The sequence below is a fragment of the Delphinus delphis genome, chromosome X (assembly GCF_949987515.2).
Source record: "Delphinus delphis chromosome X, mDelDel1.2, whole genome shotgun sequence".
Classification (NCBI taxonomy): Eukaryota; Metazoa; Chordata; class Mammalia; order Artiodactyla; family Delphinidae; genus Delphinus; species Delphinus delphis.
Window position 1 is genome coordinate 18,014,392 of NC_082704.1, and position 21,349 is coordinate 18,035,740.

Sequence of the window (21,349 nt, forward strand, 5' to 3'; positions counted from 1 at the left end):
CACTCCTTCAACCACAGCAGCCTGTCCCTCCCTACAGGGCCCCCATCCCAGGAGAGGAGCCAGCCCCTTCCAAGCCAACAACTGGAAGCCTGCAGCCCACCCTATCTATGTTCTAGAGCCATGGGGGGCATCCAGGAGCTTAATGGGGTCCCCAGCCCCCTTGCTCTCTGGGAGGTCACCTGGAACTCATCATCTGAATGAGTGTGTTTTAATTTTCAAAGCACTTTCCCACCACCATCTTCATTCACCCGAGACTCCCTGGTGAGCAGCTGCTAGGCCTGGATTCCCCTCAGCCCTCACCCATCTTAAGGATGACAGAGACCACAGCCCAGAAAGATGGCTGACTTTTCCGGGGTCACACCTCTTGTTGGGTCTCCTGGAGAAAGAGGAGCAGACGTCTCTGTGCCTGCGACCTGCAGCCCTGACCCCTCCTCCAGTGCGCCAGCTCCGGCGGGAAAGTAGGGGCAGGCCTAGAGCTGAGAAAGGGCAGGGGCAGTTGGAGAGGAGCTCTGGGCCTGCCTTACCATCAGAGCTGTGACAAACCATACACGGGAATCAGGCAGTGACCGAGGGCCAAGGAAGGAAACTGGGTTTCTTGTAAATAAGCGCAGAGAAACCCCAACCAACAGAGCTTGCAAAACCTTTATTTTTTTCCCTCCCTCTTCCTGATTTCATCTCAAATGGAGGGAGTGGTAAGAAGGCAGGAATAGAGGAGAAGAAGCTGACAAAATAGCTGTGGCCGGGGCCCCTTCGCTGGGCATCTGTTCGAGGAGGGGGGTCTAGCTGGCTGCTTGGAGTCCAGCTCTAGTTGGACCAAGGTTGTGCAGGAGTCCCACACTTGGCTTACTTCTGCTACGTCCATGGCTACAGACTGGACCCCCGAGTCTGGCCCTCTGCCTCTTAAATACACGCCATTGGTCATGTGGTGCAGTGTGCAAACGTGCAGCGTGATGACTATTGGAGGAGGGGCTGTTTTTAAGTAGAGGGTACAGCTGTTCCTGGGGTAGTTTCCATTTTGTTTGTGGTTGTGGGGGCGGGGTGTTGAGGGAGTGGGAAATGGCATGAAGGAAATTGTCACTTCCTTTCCAGAGAATTCCAGAAAGGTTTCAGGGAGGACGGGGTATTTCAGGAGTGAGAGCTGGCTGCGAGAGGGCGAGGAACTGGAGAACTCTGCTCTGTGGGCCCAGCTGACCATCTGGCCCCCATGTTTGCCGGCGCGTGTGAAAATGCCACGGGTGTTATTAGTGATTCTGTGAGAGCCATTGGCTCAGCCGAACGGGTGTAGATTTAAACTTGCTCCATGGAGACTGTGGACGTGGCTTTCACATAGGGGCTGTTTCCTGTAGGGGAGGCCCAGATGGGTGGGTGCTGGACACCGCTTGACATGTTCCAGTGACAGCCCCAGAAAGGGTCTGTACGTCTGAAGGGGGCCCAGCTGTGATGACGCAGGAACAGCCCAAACCACTTCTGTTTTGCTATTTTGGTTTTGAAATGCAATCACAACCACAGAGAACCAGAGGTGTGTGTTTGCAGGCGGGGGGTGTGGGCACCCTCGCTTTCTTGCTCCCTCCTGTGGCGTGCGTGTGCACACACACACAGGCCGGGGGCCATATGCTCTCACAAAGGCTTTGCTTTCAGCCCAAGTAGGACAGGCCATGGGAGCCAGGGATACTGCAGTGGCCTCAAAGGGAGTGGAGCTCTTGCCACCCTGGGAGTGGACTTTGACTGGAGCCAGCTGTGAGCTTTGCAATGATGGGGCGGGGTGGGAGGAACTCAGCACCGGTTACTAAGGGTAACCAGGTGCCCGATTCCTTGAGCCAAGTGTCCTTGTGGACCTTCCTAGCCCCCCACTCACCCATGAGGCGGTGTCCAGGGCTCTAGGCCAGTGAATGTGTGTCCCAGGGCGTCTGTAAGGACGCCAGGGAGGGGAGCCCCTGTGCGGGCCTCCCCGGCCTCCAGCAGGGCGGGCCTTCTTGTGCTGGTGGCTTCTTTGGTTTCAGGTTCCTGGGAGAGGGAGGTTATTTTGAGGGACTTGGGGGAGAGTGAGTGAACATGCAAATGCGCCTCTCCCCACCTCTCACTTTCAAATCCTCAAACATCTGAAGGGGGAAGGGTGAAACCTTCTGGACTGGAAGGTTCCATGGGGGTGAGGGGAGACTTTTCTTAGCTTCCCACCCCCACCCCACACACCTCTTCACCTTAACTTCAGGCTAGAGCTCTCGGGCAGAACAAGAGACCAGGATCAGCCTTGGGTGCTGGCTGCAGCCCCACAGTAGCCACAATTCTGGGCCGTTGGGACCTGCACCAACCAAGTCCTGAATTTGGATATTTAGACACGCTGATACCTAAAGACGGCAATTGGATTTGTCTCTATCTTGTATTTCAAACCTCTCCTTTTTGCCTTGATGGCCAAGGGTTCCATCCAATCCAGTGGGAGCTGCCTTCCCTCTCCCACCACCCCCCTAGGAGAGCGGGCCTGGTGGGGGCTCACCCCAAGGACCCATGGGCCATGTACACATTCTGCTACTGGCATTCTTCTCCTGGGAAGCAAGAGGACTTTGAGTTTTCCGTGTGTGGGGCCAGGTGGCCGTGGCGGCCCTCTCGCCAGCAGAACCCTGAGCCCCGCCCCGGCCCACTCCACCACAGCCAGCTTCTGCCAGCCGGCATCGGCTTGGTGTGCAGCCAGTATTAGCTCGGGCTTGTCATTCTCACAAAGGCAGGCCTGGCGGAGGAGGAACCGACGACTGAGCTTGTGGCTGTGCTGGCCCAGACAGGACCAGAGCCCTTTGACACACAGAGGCTCTCACGCACATATCCCCACACCCTGCACATATGTATATCTACAGTGTGTTTGCATACCCGCAGCAAACCCCCTCCCGAGCTCCCCCATTGTAAATTACAGTGCAGAAATACACAGATGTAACACACACAGAGCGCACACGTTTCTCTCTCCCCTGTAAGCTAGAGCACAGTGACACCCACCCCACACCCAGTGTATGCATGGGTATACTTATTGCCCAGAAAACACACCTCACTGGTACTAGCTGACCAGTACCATTCATTCATGTGTTCGTTCCACAAACATACATTGAGCGCCTGCTACACGCCCAGCACCGTGCAAGGTGCTAAAGTTTCATCCGTGCCCTCAGTGAAGCCACGTTCTAATGGGGGAGGTAAGGGAGGTGCACGGAACTGTGAAGAGAAGCCAAACTGATGAGCAAACCTGGAGGGAAAGGCCATGGCGGGATGACCTCGGAGGAGAGAGGGGCAGACACAGGAGTTTCATGTTTAGACAAAGTGGGATTAGGTGAAAGTGATCGCCTTTCATTTGATTAGTATGAGAATGCTTCCTGGGGGCAGACGGCTGGCCTGTGGGAGGGCGGGAGCTGCGGAATGCGGGCCTTGGGGCACTTTGGCTGGGGGAGACAGACCTTCCAAGCATAAATGGCCCTGGGAGGCTTCTCCAGGAGGCCACAGGCTCCCGGGTCACGTGCAGGTGGGGGGGGGGGCGGGGTGGTGGTGGTGGTGGAAAGCCTTGCTAGCAGGGCTCAGCCTCTCATTCACCCAAAGGGAAACTAATAAGACCTGCCACGTTGACTTGAGAGACTTCTCAAAGTTTTTGCTTGGGGGTGGGTGGAAAGGTGTGGGGGGGGCGGAGCCAGCCCTGTGGGCTAACGGAAAGGAAGTGGGAGAGGCCTGGGTGTCTCCTGTGGGGGAGAGTGCTCATCAGGGAGGTCACCCGTGATATCCCCCTCCCTTTCCTCCCCTTTGTCCCTCTCTGAAGTTCCTCCTTTCTTTACGGGCCAGGAGAAGGTTTTGCCACCCTGACACAGCCAAAGGAGTGTCGAGGAGCTGGGGGTCAAGTGTGTCGCTCCTCCTATGGTGCGTGGAGCCAGTTCTTCTTCGGACGCTTATGGTTGAACCAGGCTGTTCGTAGACCTGCCGCACCTACACACACGCGGGTACCACGCAGAGCAGAACCCTCGGGGCCAAGGCCGTGCTACCTGAGTGTTGGGGCTGGAGATGCTGACCGCGCTGGAGGGAGGGGCGTGGGAGGGGAGGGAGGGGCGTGGGAGGGGAGCCAGGGCTCTGGGAGGCAGGCCTGGGTGCTGCGCAGACGCCTCGAGAAGGGCAGCGAGCACAGGAAACAATCAGAGGCCCGGGTGCCATGTGAGCACCCGAGGTACAGACTGTGAGTGCCACAGAGGACAGACGTGTGGACTGCAGCAGACAGATCTCCTGGAAGAGGGGGGCCCTGAGCTGGCCCTGGACGATGGGGAAGGTCCCCTGCGCCCTTCCCCCAGCTGCGGCTCTCCTCGCCGGTTCCCAGGGTGACAGTTCAGTATTGAAACTGAAAGCAAAGCTAAACCAAGAGCGCAAGCCACATATGGCACAGAGGCCATCATCTCTGGCGGGCGGCGGCGGTGGCTGGGTGGTGACGAGAGCGCAGGACATGCGGCCCACCTGTCCCTCTGTCTCCAGGCTCTCTGGAGGCGTGGTTGAGTCTGAAAGTCCCATCCCCTCAAGCAGGGTCAGGCTGTCACTGGCCCTGACAACACAACCCCTACAGTGAGACATGACTTCCACTGTGGACTCTGCCCTTCAGAACTCAGTGGCCTCTACTCCCAAGGCAAACCAAGCCAGGCAGAGCCTAGAAGACCATCCTGTGCGCCCAAATGTCCCCACCCCAAGTCTCGCACGCAGATTCTTTCCCCAGCCAAGGGTACTGTAGGGATTCTTCATGCTCCATCCATGAGGCCAGATGGGCTGCCCCTGGCTTCCCCTGTGGCCGCATCCTGGGGATTAATCTTCAGAATGGAGAGAGCCCGAACTCCCGCTATCTCTCACCTTCTCCAGAGGGCGTGGGAAGGGAGGGAGGCCAGCTCAGGTGCAGATGCTGGTGACCCAGACTGGCATCGAGGCTCAGCCTCTTCCCTCTCAAGGCGACTCAATTTTCTCTTCTTCCTTCTTTCCTTACCTGCCTCCTTTTCTTTTCCCTCCCCCTTCTGCTCCCACTGTCCTCCACTTTTGGCTATCCCTCTTCTGGCAGTCTGTCCTAGGAACAGAGCTCAAGGAAGGTGACTTACTCACTGCCCCGTCTCTCCCTTCTCTGTAGGTCGCTCCTGCGCTTGGCCCAGCTCAGCATGCAGCCTTGAACCTGGCTTAGGCCACCACCTACTCCAGCTCTCTACAACCCCTATTTTACCGTGGCTCGTGGTGTGGGCTCTAGGCTCCAAGGTACAGCATCTCTTCATTTAGGAAACCCCACGCCTCCAGAGGGCCCTGCGGATCCTGCAGTCAGCTCTCTGAGAAGACAGCATGGCTATTACTCTGCAGCCCAGTGACCTGATCTTTGAGTTTGCAAGCAACGGAATGGATGACATCCACCAGGTATGGCCCCAGAGAACAGAACCTGGTCAGCCAGCGCAGACAATCAGATAGACACAGAGAGGCAGGCAGACAGCCAGTGAGCTGGCCGACCAGCCAGCTAGCCAGAAAGCAAATATTGTTGTTGTTGTTGTTTTAATGTATATTTTATTTATTCATTTATGTATGTTTATTTTTGGCTGCGTCGGGTCTTAGTTGCGGCACACGGGATATTCGTTGCGGCATGCAGGATCTTTTGTTGTGGTGCGCGGGTTCTTCGTTGCAGCGCTTGGACTTCTCTCTAGTTGTGGCATGCGGGTTTTCTCTCTCTAGATGAGGCATGCGGGCTCAGTAGTTGTGGCACGCGGTCTTAGTTGCCCCGCAGCACGTGGGATCTTAGTTCCCTGACCAGGGATCAAACCGGCATCCCCTGCATTGGAAGGCAGATTCTTTACAACTGGACCACCAGGAGAGTCCCAGTCAGCAAATATTGATCAAGCACCTACTAGGTTTAGGACATAGGGGCTGCTTGCCAGCCAGACTGTGCACCAACGCGCCCCATGCGGCCAGGCAGTAGTCATCGCGTGGTCGTTTAGTGAGCTGGTTTTGCCCACGTGCAGTTACAGGGCACGTAAAGTTCCCAGGCCAGCCAAGCAGCTGCTAAGTACACTAGCTGAGCTGTCAGTCAGCAACGGGCTGAATGCACACGTGTACACTGACCTCCATGTGCATTTTTGGCCACTTTGCTTCACCTCCAGTGTCACAGTGAGAAAGGTGCTGGGACAACCACATAGCGGGACTGAGAACTGCCAGCTGGCACCGCAGGGTACAGTCCAACCCCCAGCACCTTCAGACTCATGTCTCTAGCCGGTGGATGAGCCCTTCCATAACCGTCTTTTCAGCCTCGATCTAAGGATTCAGGATAAACTGGAGATAGGTTCCTCTGGTGGGAGGAAATTGGAAAACAGGACAGGATTCTGGCACTCAGGCCCCCACTGCTCCATACCTTGCCTGGCACTAGGGTACTTATATGTACCCGTTGGATGGTGTCCTGGCACACTCATCCCTACCCTCCACTACCCTCCTTCCACACACTGGAGAAGAAGAGGCAGCCAGGTCCGGCAGAAGGAATGGAAGATTAGAAGTCCAAAGCCCTGGGTTCTGATCCCAGTGTGGCCACAGTGTCACCTGGGCAAGTCCTGTCCGCGACCCTATCTGGCTGCCATCTCCCCATCTTCACCAAGAGGAGGTCCAGCTGGATTATCTCCAAGGGCACCCCAGCCTAATTCTGATGCTGTCTATCCCAGATCCCTGTGAGGATGGGAAACTTTGTCCAATCTCTAGTGACCTACCAAAGGCTGCCCCCTAGTGGGCTTGGAGTACATGGTACTTTCTGTCCAGCTAGGTCTTAACCTAAAGTTGCTCAGTTTTATCCAGCATCTCTGGCGTGCCTAACTTCCTGGACGAAGGGAAGAAAAATCTAACTCTACCTGGGTTCTCAACTCCGCTAGTCACTTTTTAACTTGTTTCTAGTCCACTCAGCAATTATTTCTGTTCTTCATAAAGGCTGCTCTTCACCGAAGCTGTTCTTCCCTCCCGACCCCACGCCTGCCCCTCCACCCTCAGCAGACAGCCTCTCCTCCAATCCACAGAGAAGCTCAAACCCAGGGACACCCTCACTTTCCCTCCCTTCTCCCTCTTAGCAATAACATCACCTGTTCCTATTTCCTTTCCTCCGGCCTGGGACAAAGAAGTGACCCTCTTCCTTCCAAGGGTAACACCTACCCCAGTGCTTAATCTCTTCTCTCCTGCCGCCTTCAAGACCTCACACCATCCATCACCTCCTCTCTCTCGTACCTTTCAGACCTCCCACACCTGTCTCCTCAGCCTAGAACATTTTCATGTCTCCCCAACCCTAAAAGAAACCCTTTCCTCCCTTCTGCCCACCTCCTCCAACATACCACCTTCTTAGGTCTGTTCTTCTCCCCAGTGTAGCCTCCACCCTCTGGGTTTACTTTTTCACCTCCCTTCTCTCACTCTTTTTAGGAAACAATTTTTGTTGCAAAATATACTGTGAATACAAAAGAGGTAACGTATAATGGAAAAGAATCTGAAAAAGGACATATATATGTGTGTGTATATGTGTGTGTATGTATGTATAACTGCATCACTTGGCTGTACACTTGAAACTAACACAACATTGTAAATTAACTATACTTCAATTTAAAAAATGAATACAAAAGAGTGCATAAATTATATATATATATATATATATATAAAGAATAACTATAAAGTGAACACGCATTAACTCACCACCCAGGTTAAGAAATAAAACGTTACTTGTCTCCTAGAAGCCCCTGATGCCTAAAGCACCTAATGAGAACCTACTGTATGCCAGACCCTGTTCTAAGCGCTTTATCTACATTGATCTGTTTAAAAAACCCTATGGGGTCAATAATATGACCGCCCCAGTTTTATAAAGGAGGAAACCGATGCACAGAAAGGTTAGGTAACTTGCGCAAGATCACACTGCTCGTAAATAGCAGAGTTTGGTTTCAAACCCAGGTAGTCTGGCTCTAGATCAGCACAGTCCAATAGAATTTTCTGAGATGCTAGAAATGCTCTAGATTTGCGCTGTCCAATGTGGGGCCATGTGGCTATGGAGCACTTGAACTATGGCTGGTGCAACTGAAATTTTAATCTTGAAAAAAGGTACACAGTCACCGGTGGCTAGTGGCTACGGTACTGGACCGGTAGCTCTAGACTCTGTGGCCTTAATCACTACGCCCACCTGCCTGCCTCCCTCTGTCCGTCCTCCCTGAGATCTGTTGTAATGTGTTTTGAGACCCCAGCACTCCCCTGAAACTGCTCTAGCCAGGTGACTGCCCAGCGGCCAAACCCAAAGCCAGTTTCATCGCTTTTATTCTTCTGGATCCTTCAGGAACATTAGGCAGAACTGAGCATTCTCGTTCTTTTTTTCATGAAGAAAGAATTAACAGACTCATGAAAGAAAATTTGGAAAATACAGACAAGTAGAAAAGAAAAAAATCACCCAAAGTCTCACAACCAAAATATATAATTATTATGAACATCCTGGTATATTTCTTTCTATTCGTCATTTTTAAAAAACAGTTGTGATCACACTCATTTTTTAAATTTAGCTTTGTTTGATTTTAGAACAACTATGTCCTCTGGGGGTCAAATTCTCATCCCAATAATTTTCTCCACTCCCAGGGATGAGCTCTTGGATACATATTTTTGACTCCCTGAGGTGTCTCCATTTTAAGTATCTCAGTGGTGCCTCCAACTCACCATATTCAGACACTTTCTCCCTTATCTTTCTCCAAAAACCTACTCCTCGTCATTCTGGGTTCCCCCTTAACAAGAACAGTATCCCCATGCACCCACTGAATCAAGCTGGAAATCAGAACCCTCTCCCCCATCCAGGCAGGGACTAGGCCCTTACCTTCCTACCTCTATAATGCCTCTGTTCTTCTGTCTTCATTCCTACTCTCATCACCACAGACTGAGCCCTAAGATGTTCACAATCTGAGCCCCTAACCCTGGTACCCAACCCTGAGCATAGGCTGAGTCCCTCGCCCTTTTTGCCATTGACGAATCCTTTCCCACTGGCTTCAGAATGAGCTTTATCCTTCTCATAGACTGAGCACTAACCCTGTTCACCGATTAACCCATAACTACGACCAGTTAGAACTGTCTGCCCCTGGTTGAGTGCAGCTGGTACAGAGTTAACCCATCTCTATTCATTAAGAACCCACTCAAAGCATCACCTAGTGAGGTTGGACCCAGAGCAATGTCATGCCCTACAAAGGACAGCCCCTGAGGGATCCAAGAATTAGGAATTGCAAGAAGGGTCAGTACGGAGGGCTTCCTGGGAGAGGCGGGTGAGCCCTGAACCAGATCCCTCTCTTTTCCATAGCTGGAAGACCCTTCAGTGTTCCCAGCTGTGATCGTGGAGCAGGTCCCCTACCCCGAATTACTGCATCTGTACTCAGGCCTGGAGCTGGACGACGTTCACAATGGCATCATAACAGACGGGACCTTGTGCATGACTCAGGATCAGATCCTGGAGGGTAGTTTTTTGCTAGCAGGTCTGTTTCCTTCCTGGGCAGAGAAGGTGTGGAGGAAAAAAGGGTTCTGTCTTCAGGGAACAGTAGTCCACAATGGCTTCTAGTGACCCCACGCAGCCAAGGTCAAGGCCCCCAACAGTTGGAAGTTAGATGGGGTGATTAGGATAAGCAGGAGGTAGTACCACTTCAGAGAGGAGAAACCACCTAAATGGATTCATGATCTCCTGAGATGGAGCGGGACAGTGAGGGGAGACCAGCTGGGATGGGTGTAGAGAAAGGTGGAGAATCAGGGTGGGAGGCGCGCTGGTCCCCTCCCGGCTGCCCCCGGGCTCCTTAGCTCCATTCTCTGAGCTGGCCCTGGTTGTAGCTGCATCCACTGCCCTATGCCCTGAGGGAACTTTTCTTCTCCCCCACATCATGGAACCTGGCACCAGATGACAATGAAGCAACCTCGCAAACCATGTCAACCACTGAAGTCTTGCTGAACGTCGAGTCTCCCAATGACATCCTGGATGAGAAGCAGATCTGTAAGTTTGAACCCTAGCGCCTTAAGTTGAAGCAACACAAAATTCCCTTAAAAATATCACATCCGTGTATTAGATTCTCAGGGACATGTGCGCGCACCCACACCCACCCATATACACGTGCACGTGCTCTTTGGCTGTGACTGGAATGGGAAGGGCAGGACGGCACTGGAGACAAGCAAAGATGGCCAGGGTGACTGTTTGGGTTTTTTTTTTTTCTAGTTTTTCAATTATGGTAAAATACACATAACATAGCATGGACCACCTGAACCATTTTTCAGTGTGCAGGTCCGTGGTATTAAGTACATTTGTTATGTTGTGCAGCCGCCACCTTGTAAAACTGAAAGTCTGTCCCCATGAAACACTAACTCCCCATTTCCCCTTCCCCTCAGCCCCTGGCCACCACCATTCTACTTTCTGTGTCAATGAATTCGACTCCTCTAGGGACCTCAGATAAGTAGAAGCTTACAGTACTTGTTTTGGAGGGACTGGCTCATTTCACTTACGTAATGTCCTCAAGGTCCGTCCATGTATAGCATGTGTCAGAATTTCCTTCCTTTTTAAGGCTGAATACTATTGGTCAGGGTAACTTCAGGCCCCTCTGCTGTCTTGCTGAGCTCCCAGGAAGACCGTGCAGGGTGTGGCCTCCTCATCCCTTCACTGTTCTGGGAGGTTGGCCCCTACCTCCTCCGATGGCCCCCGAGGCAGGCTTCTCCCTCAGCACCCCCCACGCACTTGCCGTGACTCCACAGGAGGATTCCTGGCCCCAACTGCCCCTTCCCAAGGAAGCACTGGGATACAGTGGGGGAAAGGAAGCCCTGAAGCTGCAAATTCTGAATCCTAGCATTCCTAATCCCGACTGTCACTAATATTCATTCAGGATGCAACAAATATTTTCTGAGTGCCTGCATGTACCAGGCATGTGTGACCAGCTTGCTGTGTGACCTTGGGCACATGCTCTGCCATCTCTGGGTCTCAGTTTCCTCACCAGAAAAGCAGAGGAATTGGGCTAAATGATGTCTAAGGCTCCTTCCGGTTGTGAAATGAGTAGATGACTAAATCAAGGTGGCCCTTTTCCTTGGGTGTCACCTGGAACTTCCCCACCACCAGCAGTGCGCTATAAACGTGGCCGCCGTGATTGGGGCCAGCTCGTGCCCACAGCTCTGCAGATGTTTCCTCTCCTAGTGTTGTGAGACACGGGAGGCGTTTTCAGGTGTATCCTGTGTCTGGGGCCGTGGGGAATGGCGCCTCGCCCCGCCCCGCCAGGAGCCCACTGTTCTCTTGAGCACTGGGAGACCATGCCCTGGGCCGCACCCACCTCAGGCCTTTCTTCTTGCAGTCAGCACCTCCGAAATGCTTCCAGACCCGGACCCTGCTCCAGCCGTCACTCTGCCCAGCTACCTGTTTCCTGTCTCTGAGCCCGACGCCCTGAACAGGGCTGGTGACACTGGTGGCCAGGAGGAGTGCTGTCTGGAGGAGAAGGTCCCCAGAGAAGAAAGTACCAAGAAGACTGGAAAATCGAAGAAGAGACGTAAGAGAGAGAAGGGGGGGGAGAGGGGAGAGTGTTCCTTTAGGGGGGTGGGCAGTAGGAGGGGCTCAGGGATACCATAAGTAGGGGTGAGTGTCGGGGTTAGGTTCACAGACACATTTAAGAGAACAGCTCTCCGGTGTGGCGGGATGGACAGAAAGTCCTCCCTTCTGGAAAGACGGGCCCCATCAGGTGGCCTGCCCAAAGCCTGACATTTCCCAGGCCACCCCCATCTGCCCAGCAGATATGTAAACTCTTAAAAACCCAATGATCCCCGTGGGTTGAATCCTGTACTGAGTGTTCAGACACCAGGCTTGGCCCCCTGGCCAGTCCCTGGCCCTCTGGGGGCCTCTGCCTCAACCCATGCTCTTATCTTCCCTCTCGGAGCTTACGGAGCTGAGACCATGTATGGGAGAGGACTTTGGGCTTTCCCAAGCCCCAGTGTTATTGATTTACTCAGGCGATGGCTGGTCGATACTGCCGTGTCCGTGCGGCAACCAAACCCTGGTGCCACACTTATCCACACCACAGTCACGCCTTTAGGCTGCCTTTTTGTTTCAAAAATTAGGCGAGGCAGATTCTGATCTTCTAAAGGTGGCGCATCGGTAAGCACTCCATTGCCCACACAGGAGCAGTGTTCTGCTCTACCTTTGGGGCCTGAAAATGAGGGCTGGCCATTGGGCAGGTGCGGGCACCTGAAGGCTGTGCCTGTGGAGAGTGACCCCGGGCCTCCCGGGGCCTCTGCCTTGTCTGCCTCATCACCTAACTTGGTGAGCACTTGGGCCCTCCCTCCCAGGAGCCGCCCTTCAGCGCTCACCCTGGCTGGGCTCAGCCTCACCCTGCTCCCACCATCCCCCCACAGTCCGGAAGACCAAGGGCAACCGCAGTACCTCACCCGTCACTGACCCCAGCATCCCCATTCGGAAGAAATCGAAGGATGGCAAAGGTACGGCGGGGAGGCAGGTGAGGCGGGTAGGGAGCCGGGGGGCCTGGGTGCCCCCTCACCGCCTGCCACTCTGCAGGCAGCACCATCTACCTGTGGGAGTTCCTCCTCGCACTTCTGCAAGACCGGAACACCTGCCCCAAGTACATCAAGTGGACCCAGCGAGAGAAAGGTATCTTCAAGCTGGTGGATTCCAAAGCGGTGTCCAAGCTGTGGGGGAAGCAGAAGAACAAGCCTGACATGAACTATGAGACGATGGGACGGGCACTAAGGTAGGAGCCACTGCCCTGAGGAGTCACCAAGCTCTTCCTTCTGTCCAGGGAGTCCCGTCGCTAAGGGGCCTCCAATTTTCCCTGAAAAGACTGGGCTCTGGGTGATGTGTAAGTGCCTTGCTCCTGTGGCCTGAGTCACCGGGACGCTCTTCCGAGGAGGGAATTCCTGTGACTCTCCCATTTGCTTGCCCCCCAGCCCATTTCCCAGGTCCCGCCTGGGAGGGACAGTCCCCTTCCTCTTGCATTTCTGTCCTAGCCTTTTTTTCTTTTTAGAGCAGAAAGAGAACTTTAGGGCCCCCCATCCCCAAGAAGGGCTTCCTTCATATTCTGCAAGCTAGGGGTCCAGGAAGATGGGCCTGACTTACCCACGGTCGGTCTCTCAGGTTGGGGGACTGCTGAACCCCCATCGTCCACCCCTCCCATCCTTCACTCACTTCCGTCCTCTGCCCCAAAGCAGGATGGGGGTCAGCATTTGAAATCCCTGCTTGTGGACCCTTTGAGTCATCAGGGGGGAGATATCAGAAATTTCATAAAAGCCTTCCAAGTCCGAGAGTTGGCCCTACCCCTTCCCTTGCCCTTGGGCTCCCGTCTGGCTCCCCGACCAGCCTCCACCTCGTGCGCACCCTGCCCGGGAGGGTGGTGTGTCCCTGGCTCACCCCCCACTTTCTGTCCCGTGTCCCACAGATATTACTACCAAAGAGGCATCCTTGCCAAAGTGGAAGGGCAGAGGCTGGTGTACCAGTTTAAGGAGATGCCCAAGGACCTGGTGGTGATTGAAGATGAGGACGAGAGAAGTGAAGTCCCAGCCACATCCCCTCAGGCCTCCACTCCCTCCACCTCGTCCAGCAGCACCACCCGGCGAGCCAGCTCCAGGGTATCATCCAGAGCTGCCCCGCATGGCAAGGGCGCCACTCCCTGGGAAAAGCCAAAGGTTCAGCACGTTGGTCTACAGCCATCTGCGAGTCTGGAATCGGGACTGTCTCTAGACGAGGAGATCCCCACTACCTCCACGGTGCTTGTCTCTCCACCAGAGAGCCAGGCCAAACGCACCAAAGCTGTGAGGTAAGTGCGCCCAGGCCGTTCCAAGTCTTCCCATAGCACCTCGTGATGGGGAGCGTTTTCAGCTTCTTGCAAAGCTCCGCTCTCTCTCGGGTCTCCTGGGACCCTTGTGGCATCCCTGGGAAGCCAGTGGGACACTTGTTGGTTAAAAGAGGAAAAGTGACTTGCCTGAGGTCACACGCCAATGTAACGGCCAAGCCAGCTGTTGACCTGGGGTGCTTCTCTTGCCAGCTGGGGCTGTTTCTGTTACCCCAGAGTGCTCCCCAAGCAGCCACCGGGAGCCTCTACTCCTGGGCTCGTCCCCCCAAGCCTCCTCCACTCCAGAAAAGAGGCAACATCCTGCCTTCCTCAGGCCCTCCAAGCCCACCAGGAAAGCTCTTGCTACTTCTTGTCCACACTAAGGTGCCTCCAATTTTCCGTGGAAACTTTGGCCTTCGTCTGGTTTATATGTATGTGCCTGTCACTACGCTGGTGTGGGCCACAGGGATGCTCTTCTGAAGAGGGACGGCAGTAGAGTGGAGCGGTGACAAACACGAGCTCTGGAGTCAGAAAGCCTTGTGTCCCTGTTACTAGCTGTGTGGTCTAGGGCAAGTTACCTAACCTCTCTGTTCCTGTTTCCTCACACAGTAAAATCAGATTGTTAATCTTATTCGACTCATGGCTGATCGGAAGATTGAGTGAAATCCTGCATGCCAGCCAGTTAGAATGATCCCTGACCTTTACTAAGTGCTCAACAAACGGTAGCCAAAGTGACGACAAAGAAAACGCCTTCAGCTCCGTTCCTCCTGTGCCCTCCTTCTGAGCCTCCTACCTGAACCAAATCTGTTTTCTGTTTCTCCTCAGTACTTCTTCAGTGCCCAGCAACATCCACCTAGGAGTGGCCCCTGTCGGGTCAGGCTCGGCCTTGACCCTGCAGACCATCCCGCTGACCACAGTGCTGACCAACGGGCCTCCTGCCAGTACTACTGCTTCAACCCAGCTCGTTCTCCAGAGTGTTCCGCCTGCTTCGACCTTCAAGGACACCTTCACTTTGCAGGCCTCCTTCCCCCTGAACACCAGTTTCCAAGAGAACCAGGTGGCAGCACCAGGGGCTCCGCTGATTCTCAGTAGCCTCCCCCAAATTCTGGCTGGGGGCAACTGTCCGACCAATCCAGCACCACCCTCGGTCACAGGGGCTGGCCCAGCAGGGCCCAGCTCTCAGCCCCCCGGGACTGTGATTGCGGCCTTCATCAGGACTTCCGGTGCCACAGCAGCCCCTGGGGTTAAGGAGGGGCCTCTGAGGCCCTCCTCCTATGTACAGGGCATGATGACTGGGGCCCCCATGGAGGGGCTGCTGGTTCCTGAAGAGACCCTGAGGGAGCTCCTGAGGGATCAGGCTCACCTTCAGCCACTTCCAACCCAGGTAGTTGCAAGGGGTTCCCACAATCCGAGCCTTCTGGGAAACCAGACTTTCTCTCCTCCCAGCCGCCCCACTGTTGGGCTGACCCCGGTGGCTGAACTTGAGCTCTCCTCGGGCTCAGGGTCCCTGTTTACGGCTGAGCCTAGTGTGACCACATCTGGGAGCCTACTGACCAGATCCCCAACCCCAGCCCCCTTCTCCCCATTCAACCCCACTTCCCTCATTAAGATGGAGCCCCATGACATATAAACGGAGGGCTTGGGGGGAAGTGTGACCCACCAGGCAAAGTGGAGCAGCATTTGTATATGGACTTCCTCTAAGAGCCTGACTGAAGGAGTGCACCTGCCCTTATATTTCAGTGGGGGGTCAGTACACCACACCCCCGTGCCCCACCCCTGCCCGGCGTCACCATGGCCAAGACAGGCCCAGTCGGAGCATCCCTGGTGTCAGACCACAGCTTTCAAGAGCACTAGGGGCTATGTTCTTGTCGGGGTAATAGGCTGACTTGGTGACGGAGGGCAGACCTCCTGAGACGTCTGTAGCCAGGGCTGGGGTAGGGGCTTCGTGAGAAGAGTCTTTTTGCCTGACTGTATTTCACCATCTTCTTTCCCTCCACAGAGTACTTACTATCCCGTACGTGAATATCTCTGTATGTATTTGTGTGTACTCGTGGGTCTGTATCTCCATTTCTTTGGTGAGGACGGGGGTGTAGCTGTGAGGTCTTCAAGGGTGTGTGTCTCTCTGTGGGTCAGCCACAGAGATGGGGAGTTTTCTGTTTTAAGGGAAAGCCTTCTCCGGTTCCCTTTGTACAAACCAAGATTCGGTTGTTCTGAGCCTATGGGGTACAGGTTGGAGCCGCCACATCTGGAGAGATGTCACAGAGCTGGAGCAGGTCCAGGGGAAGAGACCTTCGATGAGCATGTGTGTTGGGGAAGACGCTTTCTTCCTGGGGTCAGCCTCTTTGCCCACCAGTCATTAGCCAGCAGGCCGGAAACATCAGCTCCCCAGAGCGCTTCGCTGAAGCGCCCCTCCAGGGGCAGACCCAGCCACAACGTCCCCGGGGGGAGGGGGGCTAAATTAGCTGGATGTTTGCGCCAAGGGCTCGGGCTGTAATACCAGCCTTCACGGGCGCCCTGCCCTGCACCCCGAATCCTGGCTTCCCTCTTGATTAATTTTGCCCCTGCCGCTTCCCTGCTGGCAGGCAGGGCCGGGGACAGTCGGATAATCCAGTAGCGGTGTGCTTCGGGCCCACCTCTGTCCCCGCTCGTGCCTACTTGCTGCTCAGCCTACTTTCTACTCCCCTCACAGGTCGGTCCACCCAGCCACTTCCGCGACCGCTGCAGCAGACCACCTCCAGTGGGCCGCGGCCCCTGACCTCCAGCTTTCTCACCTCACCCTGATTCCTCCTCCACGAAGACGGGAGCCAGCAGCTGTGAGCTCCCTGTTCCTCCTGTCTCTCCATGTGCCTTCCTTCCATCTTTCCTCTTTCTGAGAAGGGGTCAGCCAATTTTCTCTTGAAGTCAACCCCTCGGCCTGGGGCCTCCATCCTGTCCCCTGTCTCTTCTGTGAATTCGCTTTCCTCTCTCCGCCACGTTTCAGAGCCAGCCTAAGAGCTCTAATATGTCAGCCTTGGAAACAGTGATATTATCTGGTGAATTTGGTTAATGTGAATCAGTGCCTCAGGACCTTTGCTATGTCCCTGGCACAAAACCAGCCACGTGACCTAACTACCTCCCCTGGTTGCCCTTCTCTCTCCTTCTGGTCACTGCCAAGCCCATTATCGTCCTCTTGTTCTCCCTCTTCTCCCCCCAGGAGGGAAGCATACATGGTTGTGCAGGTGTATTTCTCACACGTCTCCAGCGCTTGGCGTTAACGTGATTTTTTTCTAATAAAATCAGTTTATTATGACCATTTCCTGGTGGCGGAAAGTAAAGCATCTTGAAGGGGGTCACCTTTAAAAGTAATTTTGGCACAAAGGTGCCACGTGGGTTGAGACTGGCCCTGCCCCCCTCACCCCAACCCCATAGAACTCATCATACGAAGGTCTTCTTCACACTTCTTGGCCCCTGTGAGCCCTCACGGCACATGACACTACTTCCCATCCCCTTGGGCACTAGCTGGGCTCATCCGAGTCCTCCGTCACCCTCTCTCTCTGTGCCCGTCGGGCTCCACATCCACCACTTTACATGTGGGTGCCCCCAAGGGCCTCATCCACCCTCCTGGCTCCAGGAGGGCTCTTTGGGTTGGGTCTGGAATCTAGAGCTCCAGCCCTCACTCTTCTCCTCAGCTTGTGGCTCACATTCCTAGCGGTCTGCTGGACAGTTCTACCCGGGTGCCTGTCAGTCCCTCAAAGAGTGCCCCTCTATCAAAAATGGCTATTTGAAAGTCCTCCACACACACAAAACCTTTCGAAACAAAAAGGCCATCATGACTTGCCTGTTTCTCTTAATGCTGCCACCATCTTCCTGACCTAAGCTTGACATTTGAGAGCCAGCTGATGGCTGTGTTCACTTGACCCTGTCCCCGCCCCATTTCCTGAACTCCAGGGCAGTTTGCCATTGTCTCTCAAATCTGGCCGTTCTTCCACATTCCCAGCCTAGCTCAAACTCACTCAGAGCTTAACCCCGTCCCCAGACATATTGGCAGCCCCCCAGGGTGATCCGACTCAGCCCCTCCAATCTGCCAGGGCACCACCTCTGTTCTTCCTCTGCCAGGATGCCTCCAGGTCGGGGTGACACTCAAAATACTTAACCTCCGGGTTTCCCTGGTGGCGCAGTGGTTGAGAGTCCGCCTGCCGATGCAGGGGATCCCAGTCCGGGAGGATCCCACACGCCGCGGAGCGGCTGGGCCCGTGAGCCATGGCCGCTGAGCCTGCGCGTCCGGAGCCTGTGCCACAACGGGAGAGGCCGCAACAGTGAGAGGCCCGCGTACGGCCAAAAAAAAAAAAAAATTAACCTCCAATCTGTTCTGAGCAGCTGGGCATTAACCCTTTATTTTCTGAATCGTGAGGCAGTCCAGGGGTCCTGGAGGAGGTGTGGGGGAGCACTTGAGGGCTCAGGTCAGCCGTTCCAGAAGTATTTTGCGCTTAGCATCAGCTCTGTCTTCAGACAAGTTCCCAAGTCTTCGACCTTCTGGCAAGGCCCTTCACCATCAGGGCCTGACTTCCTCAGTCGGCTCAGCATTGCTTCCCTGACCTGTGTACTGCTCCAGTCAAAGGGGTGGATTGGCTGGCCTTTGAATGTGCCTCTGTTGGAGTTTCCCACCTCTGTGCTTTTGCTTTACTTGCTTCTGCTCAACCGGAATGGTCTTCCCACCCCGCTAGTACCAATTAAGTTGTATCCATCCTTCAAGTCTTGGTTCATGGAAGCTGCCTCCCCAGACCAGTTTTGGCAGTTTTGGCAACCGATTGTGAGCAGCCTGTGACATCTCTATAATAATCACAAACTGTTATTTACATCCTCAATGACCTGAACCTATTTAGTCTCCCCAATTACCTTCTGAGGGGCAGGGGACTGTATCACCCAAAGAGCAGGGCACACTACGAAGAAACTAGTGAGCATCAGCGGACGGTTACTGATTGAGCTGGTGAGAGATGGGGGACCAAAGTTTGAGGTAGGTGACCTCCAACCTCCCCTCTGCACAGGCACTCACCCCAGGTGCTCCACTGCCCAGGGCCTGCCCTCCCTGGCTCAGTGCCCTCATGGTACCCCCACCCCACCCCCCAGCCTTAGCATCCAAGAGTTGTTACTACTTTGAACATCCCCTGCCCCTAAAGAAACTTCCCTGTCCAGTTTCTTTCCTACTCGAAGTGTTAAATTAGCTAATCTGATAAACTAACCTGTGCTGATATAGTTATGGGAGAGGGCTAGAGGAGAGCCTCAGGAGACAGGTTCATTTCAACCAGGGTCACGTGGCAACAACATCCCTGCCTTTGCAATGGTTAATAGAGTCAAGAGACTTGCTCCTCACCCCCAGCAGCTGATGCATTACTCCCTCCTCTGAGCTCCCACAGCACTTTGTATATACCTCTTATTGTAGCACTTAGCACATGGTAGCTCCTTAGCTATGTGTTTATGTATGTTTCCCCTCCGATAGACTGTGAGCTCCTCAAGGACAGGGACTGTGTGTTAGTCACTGATGTATCCCCAGCGCCTAGCACAGTGCCTGGCACACAGTAGGTGCTCAATAAATGTTTATTGAAAGAATGAATGAGTCCTGTTTCTAACCATGGGGATTTCAGCCCTATACTAAGGCAGGCAAGAGGGGCGAGAAAAGGACAACCCATACTTGGGGGCTACCACGGCTCTTTCCCCCTCATATAGCACTGCAGGCACCTGCCTCCCTTGCCCACGTCTGCAGCCACCCCAGGACAGCGACAGCAGGGTCCACAAGGAGACCAAGGCTGCTTCCAGCAATGCCTTGCTGCCACCAGGTGCCCCGAAGACTCTGAACTCCTGCCCTTTTCTGCTGCCCCCTTCCTGGGACAGACTCATCACTATTTCCTCATCCCTGGGTGGGACTGAGTGGTAGAAGCGTCAGGCCCTGTGGGAGGGGCGGAACAAGAAGGTATTCTCACGATCGTAGTCTTTCTGACCCCATCATGTATTTTTAAAGAGGCGGTTGCCTCCGGCTCCAAAGCCGCTGGATCCGAGGTGAGTGCGCTCATTCCCCTCCGGCTGCTCCCAGGCCTGGGAGGCCAAGGCGGTCGCAGCCTGTGAGAGCCTCGGCCTTGGCACGCCAGGCGTGCGGCCTGCGTCCAGCAGGTGGCGCTATGGAGCCGGCGCAGGCGGGCGGGTGACCCAGCGGAGCCCGGGAAGGGAGAGGCGGCCAGGGCGGGGCGTGCCGCTCTTGGCGGAGGCGGCCACGGCCGGCATCTTCCTCTGCCTCTGTCCTGACCCTGCGCCCCAAACTGTCCCTGGGCGGCTCCGGCCCCCACCAAGGCCTTCCATCGCTCACTACCTTGGAACTTTCGCCCCGGCCCCCTCCCCCTCCCCTTCCCCTTTCTAGGGGGAATTCAGCAGTCGAATGAATGCCCTCTCCCCATTGGCCGGTCGCGCCCTGGCCCCGCCCCGCAGCCACCCACCCCCAGCCTCCGGGACTAGCAGGTGAGCACGCGGCGGGCCTGGCCTCCTGCGCCGGCCGCCACTCTCGCACGGGCGGCGGGAGTGAGACCGGGCCGCCGCCCCCAGTCGCGGGGCGCCCGGCCTGGCCACCTCCCCACCGCGGCCTGCGTTTAGCTACACTTGCGCGCACCGCCGCTTTCAACCTTGAAATCGGAGAGTGATCGAGGCACTCGCGACAGCCGTCTGCGCGCGGAGGGCCCCGACCGCCCGCGGCGTGAGCCCGAGTTCCTGGGAGGCGTCCGAGTCCGTTTGCCCAACGCTGCAGCTTAGCAGCCCGCCTCGCCATGGAAACCCGTGGTCTCGGGGAACACGTGGAGCCTGGCCCGCCCTGTTGTGGGGTCCAGAAGGCTCCAGCACTTGGCCCCTCCCCCTGGGAGCTAAGCAGGTCGCCCTTGGGGCGGACCTCATCCTCCGCAAACCACACACGCACTTGTCTTAGCAGCGACGGGACACCGTAAAGCACCCAACAAGCTTCCCCGGCACAGGGTAAAATATGGAAGGGGCAGGAGCTTACCGCCCAATTCCGCCCCCCCCCCAACCCAAATAGATCGCGGGTCGTCCTTTCTCAGAGGACGGAGACTTGAACAGGGCCTCCCTCTCAACCCTGCACCCCAAAAATGAACATTCTGGTAAGACCATCATTAACTGTAAGCTCGTGACCTCAGCACGTAGGAGGAACTAACTTCAGCTAAACAGCCATGTTTACTCAGTGTGATTCTCTTCCGTCGGCAGTAAATTGAGCCCCATTTGGCAGATGGAGTAATGAAGGCTCGAAAGATTAGGTTCTCTCTCACCCGAAGTCAGCCTAGATGGTAAGTGGTGGGCTGGCTCTTTCCCCTAGGCCGCACTGAAAGGATTAGATCACTTAATAAGAGGCCATCGTCCTCACCCCAGTCCGGACCAGGGATGCAGATTTACCTCCTGCTTTATGGGATTCACAGTCCGTACCTCCTGCTTTGCTCTTCCCACTCTGGCAGAAGGGCAGTGAGAGGACTCCAGAAAAGGTGTGGGGAAGGGAACCCAAAAGCAAGAAAAGAAACTGC

The 21,349-nt window shown here is 55.1% G+C and overlaps 1 protein-coding gene across 1 annotated transcript in view; it reads left to right on the plus strand.

Annotated features, from left to right (window-relative positions):
• The window catches only part of ELF4 (E74 like ETS transcription factor 4), a 36,688-nt gene extending 20,877 nt beyond the window's left edge, over positions 1 to 15,811 (plus strand). The window contains exons 3-10 of the mRNA XM_060001974.1: positions 5,117 to 5,391; positions 9,308 to 9,479; positions 9,893 to 9,985; positions 11,322 to 11,513; positions 12,373 to 12,456; positions 12,533 to 12,725; positions 13,410 to 13,787; positions 14,628 to 15,811. Coding sequence (XP_059857957.1) covers positions 5,320 to 5,391; positions 9,308 to 9,479; positions 9,893 to 9,985; positions 11,322 to 11,513; positions 12,373 to 12,456; positions 12,533 to 12,725; positions 13,410 to 13,787; positions 14,628 to 15,432 — 1,989 coding nt within the window. The 5' untranslated portion in view covers positions 5,117 to 5,319 and the 3' untranslated portion in view covers positions 15,433 to 15,811. The remainder of the gene's footprint in view (positions 1 to 5,116; positions 5,392 to 9,307; positions 9,480 to 9,892; positions 9,986 to 11,321; positions 11,514 to 12,372; positions 12,457 to 12,532; positions 12,726 to 13,409; positions 13,788 to 14,627) is intronic.
• Positions 15,812 to 21,349: the final 5,538 nt, after the last annotated feature.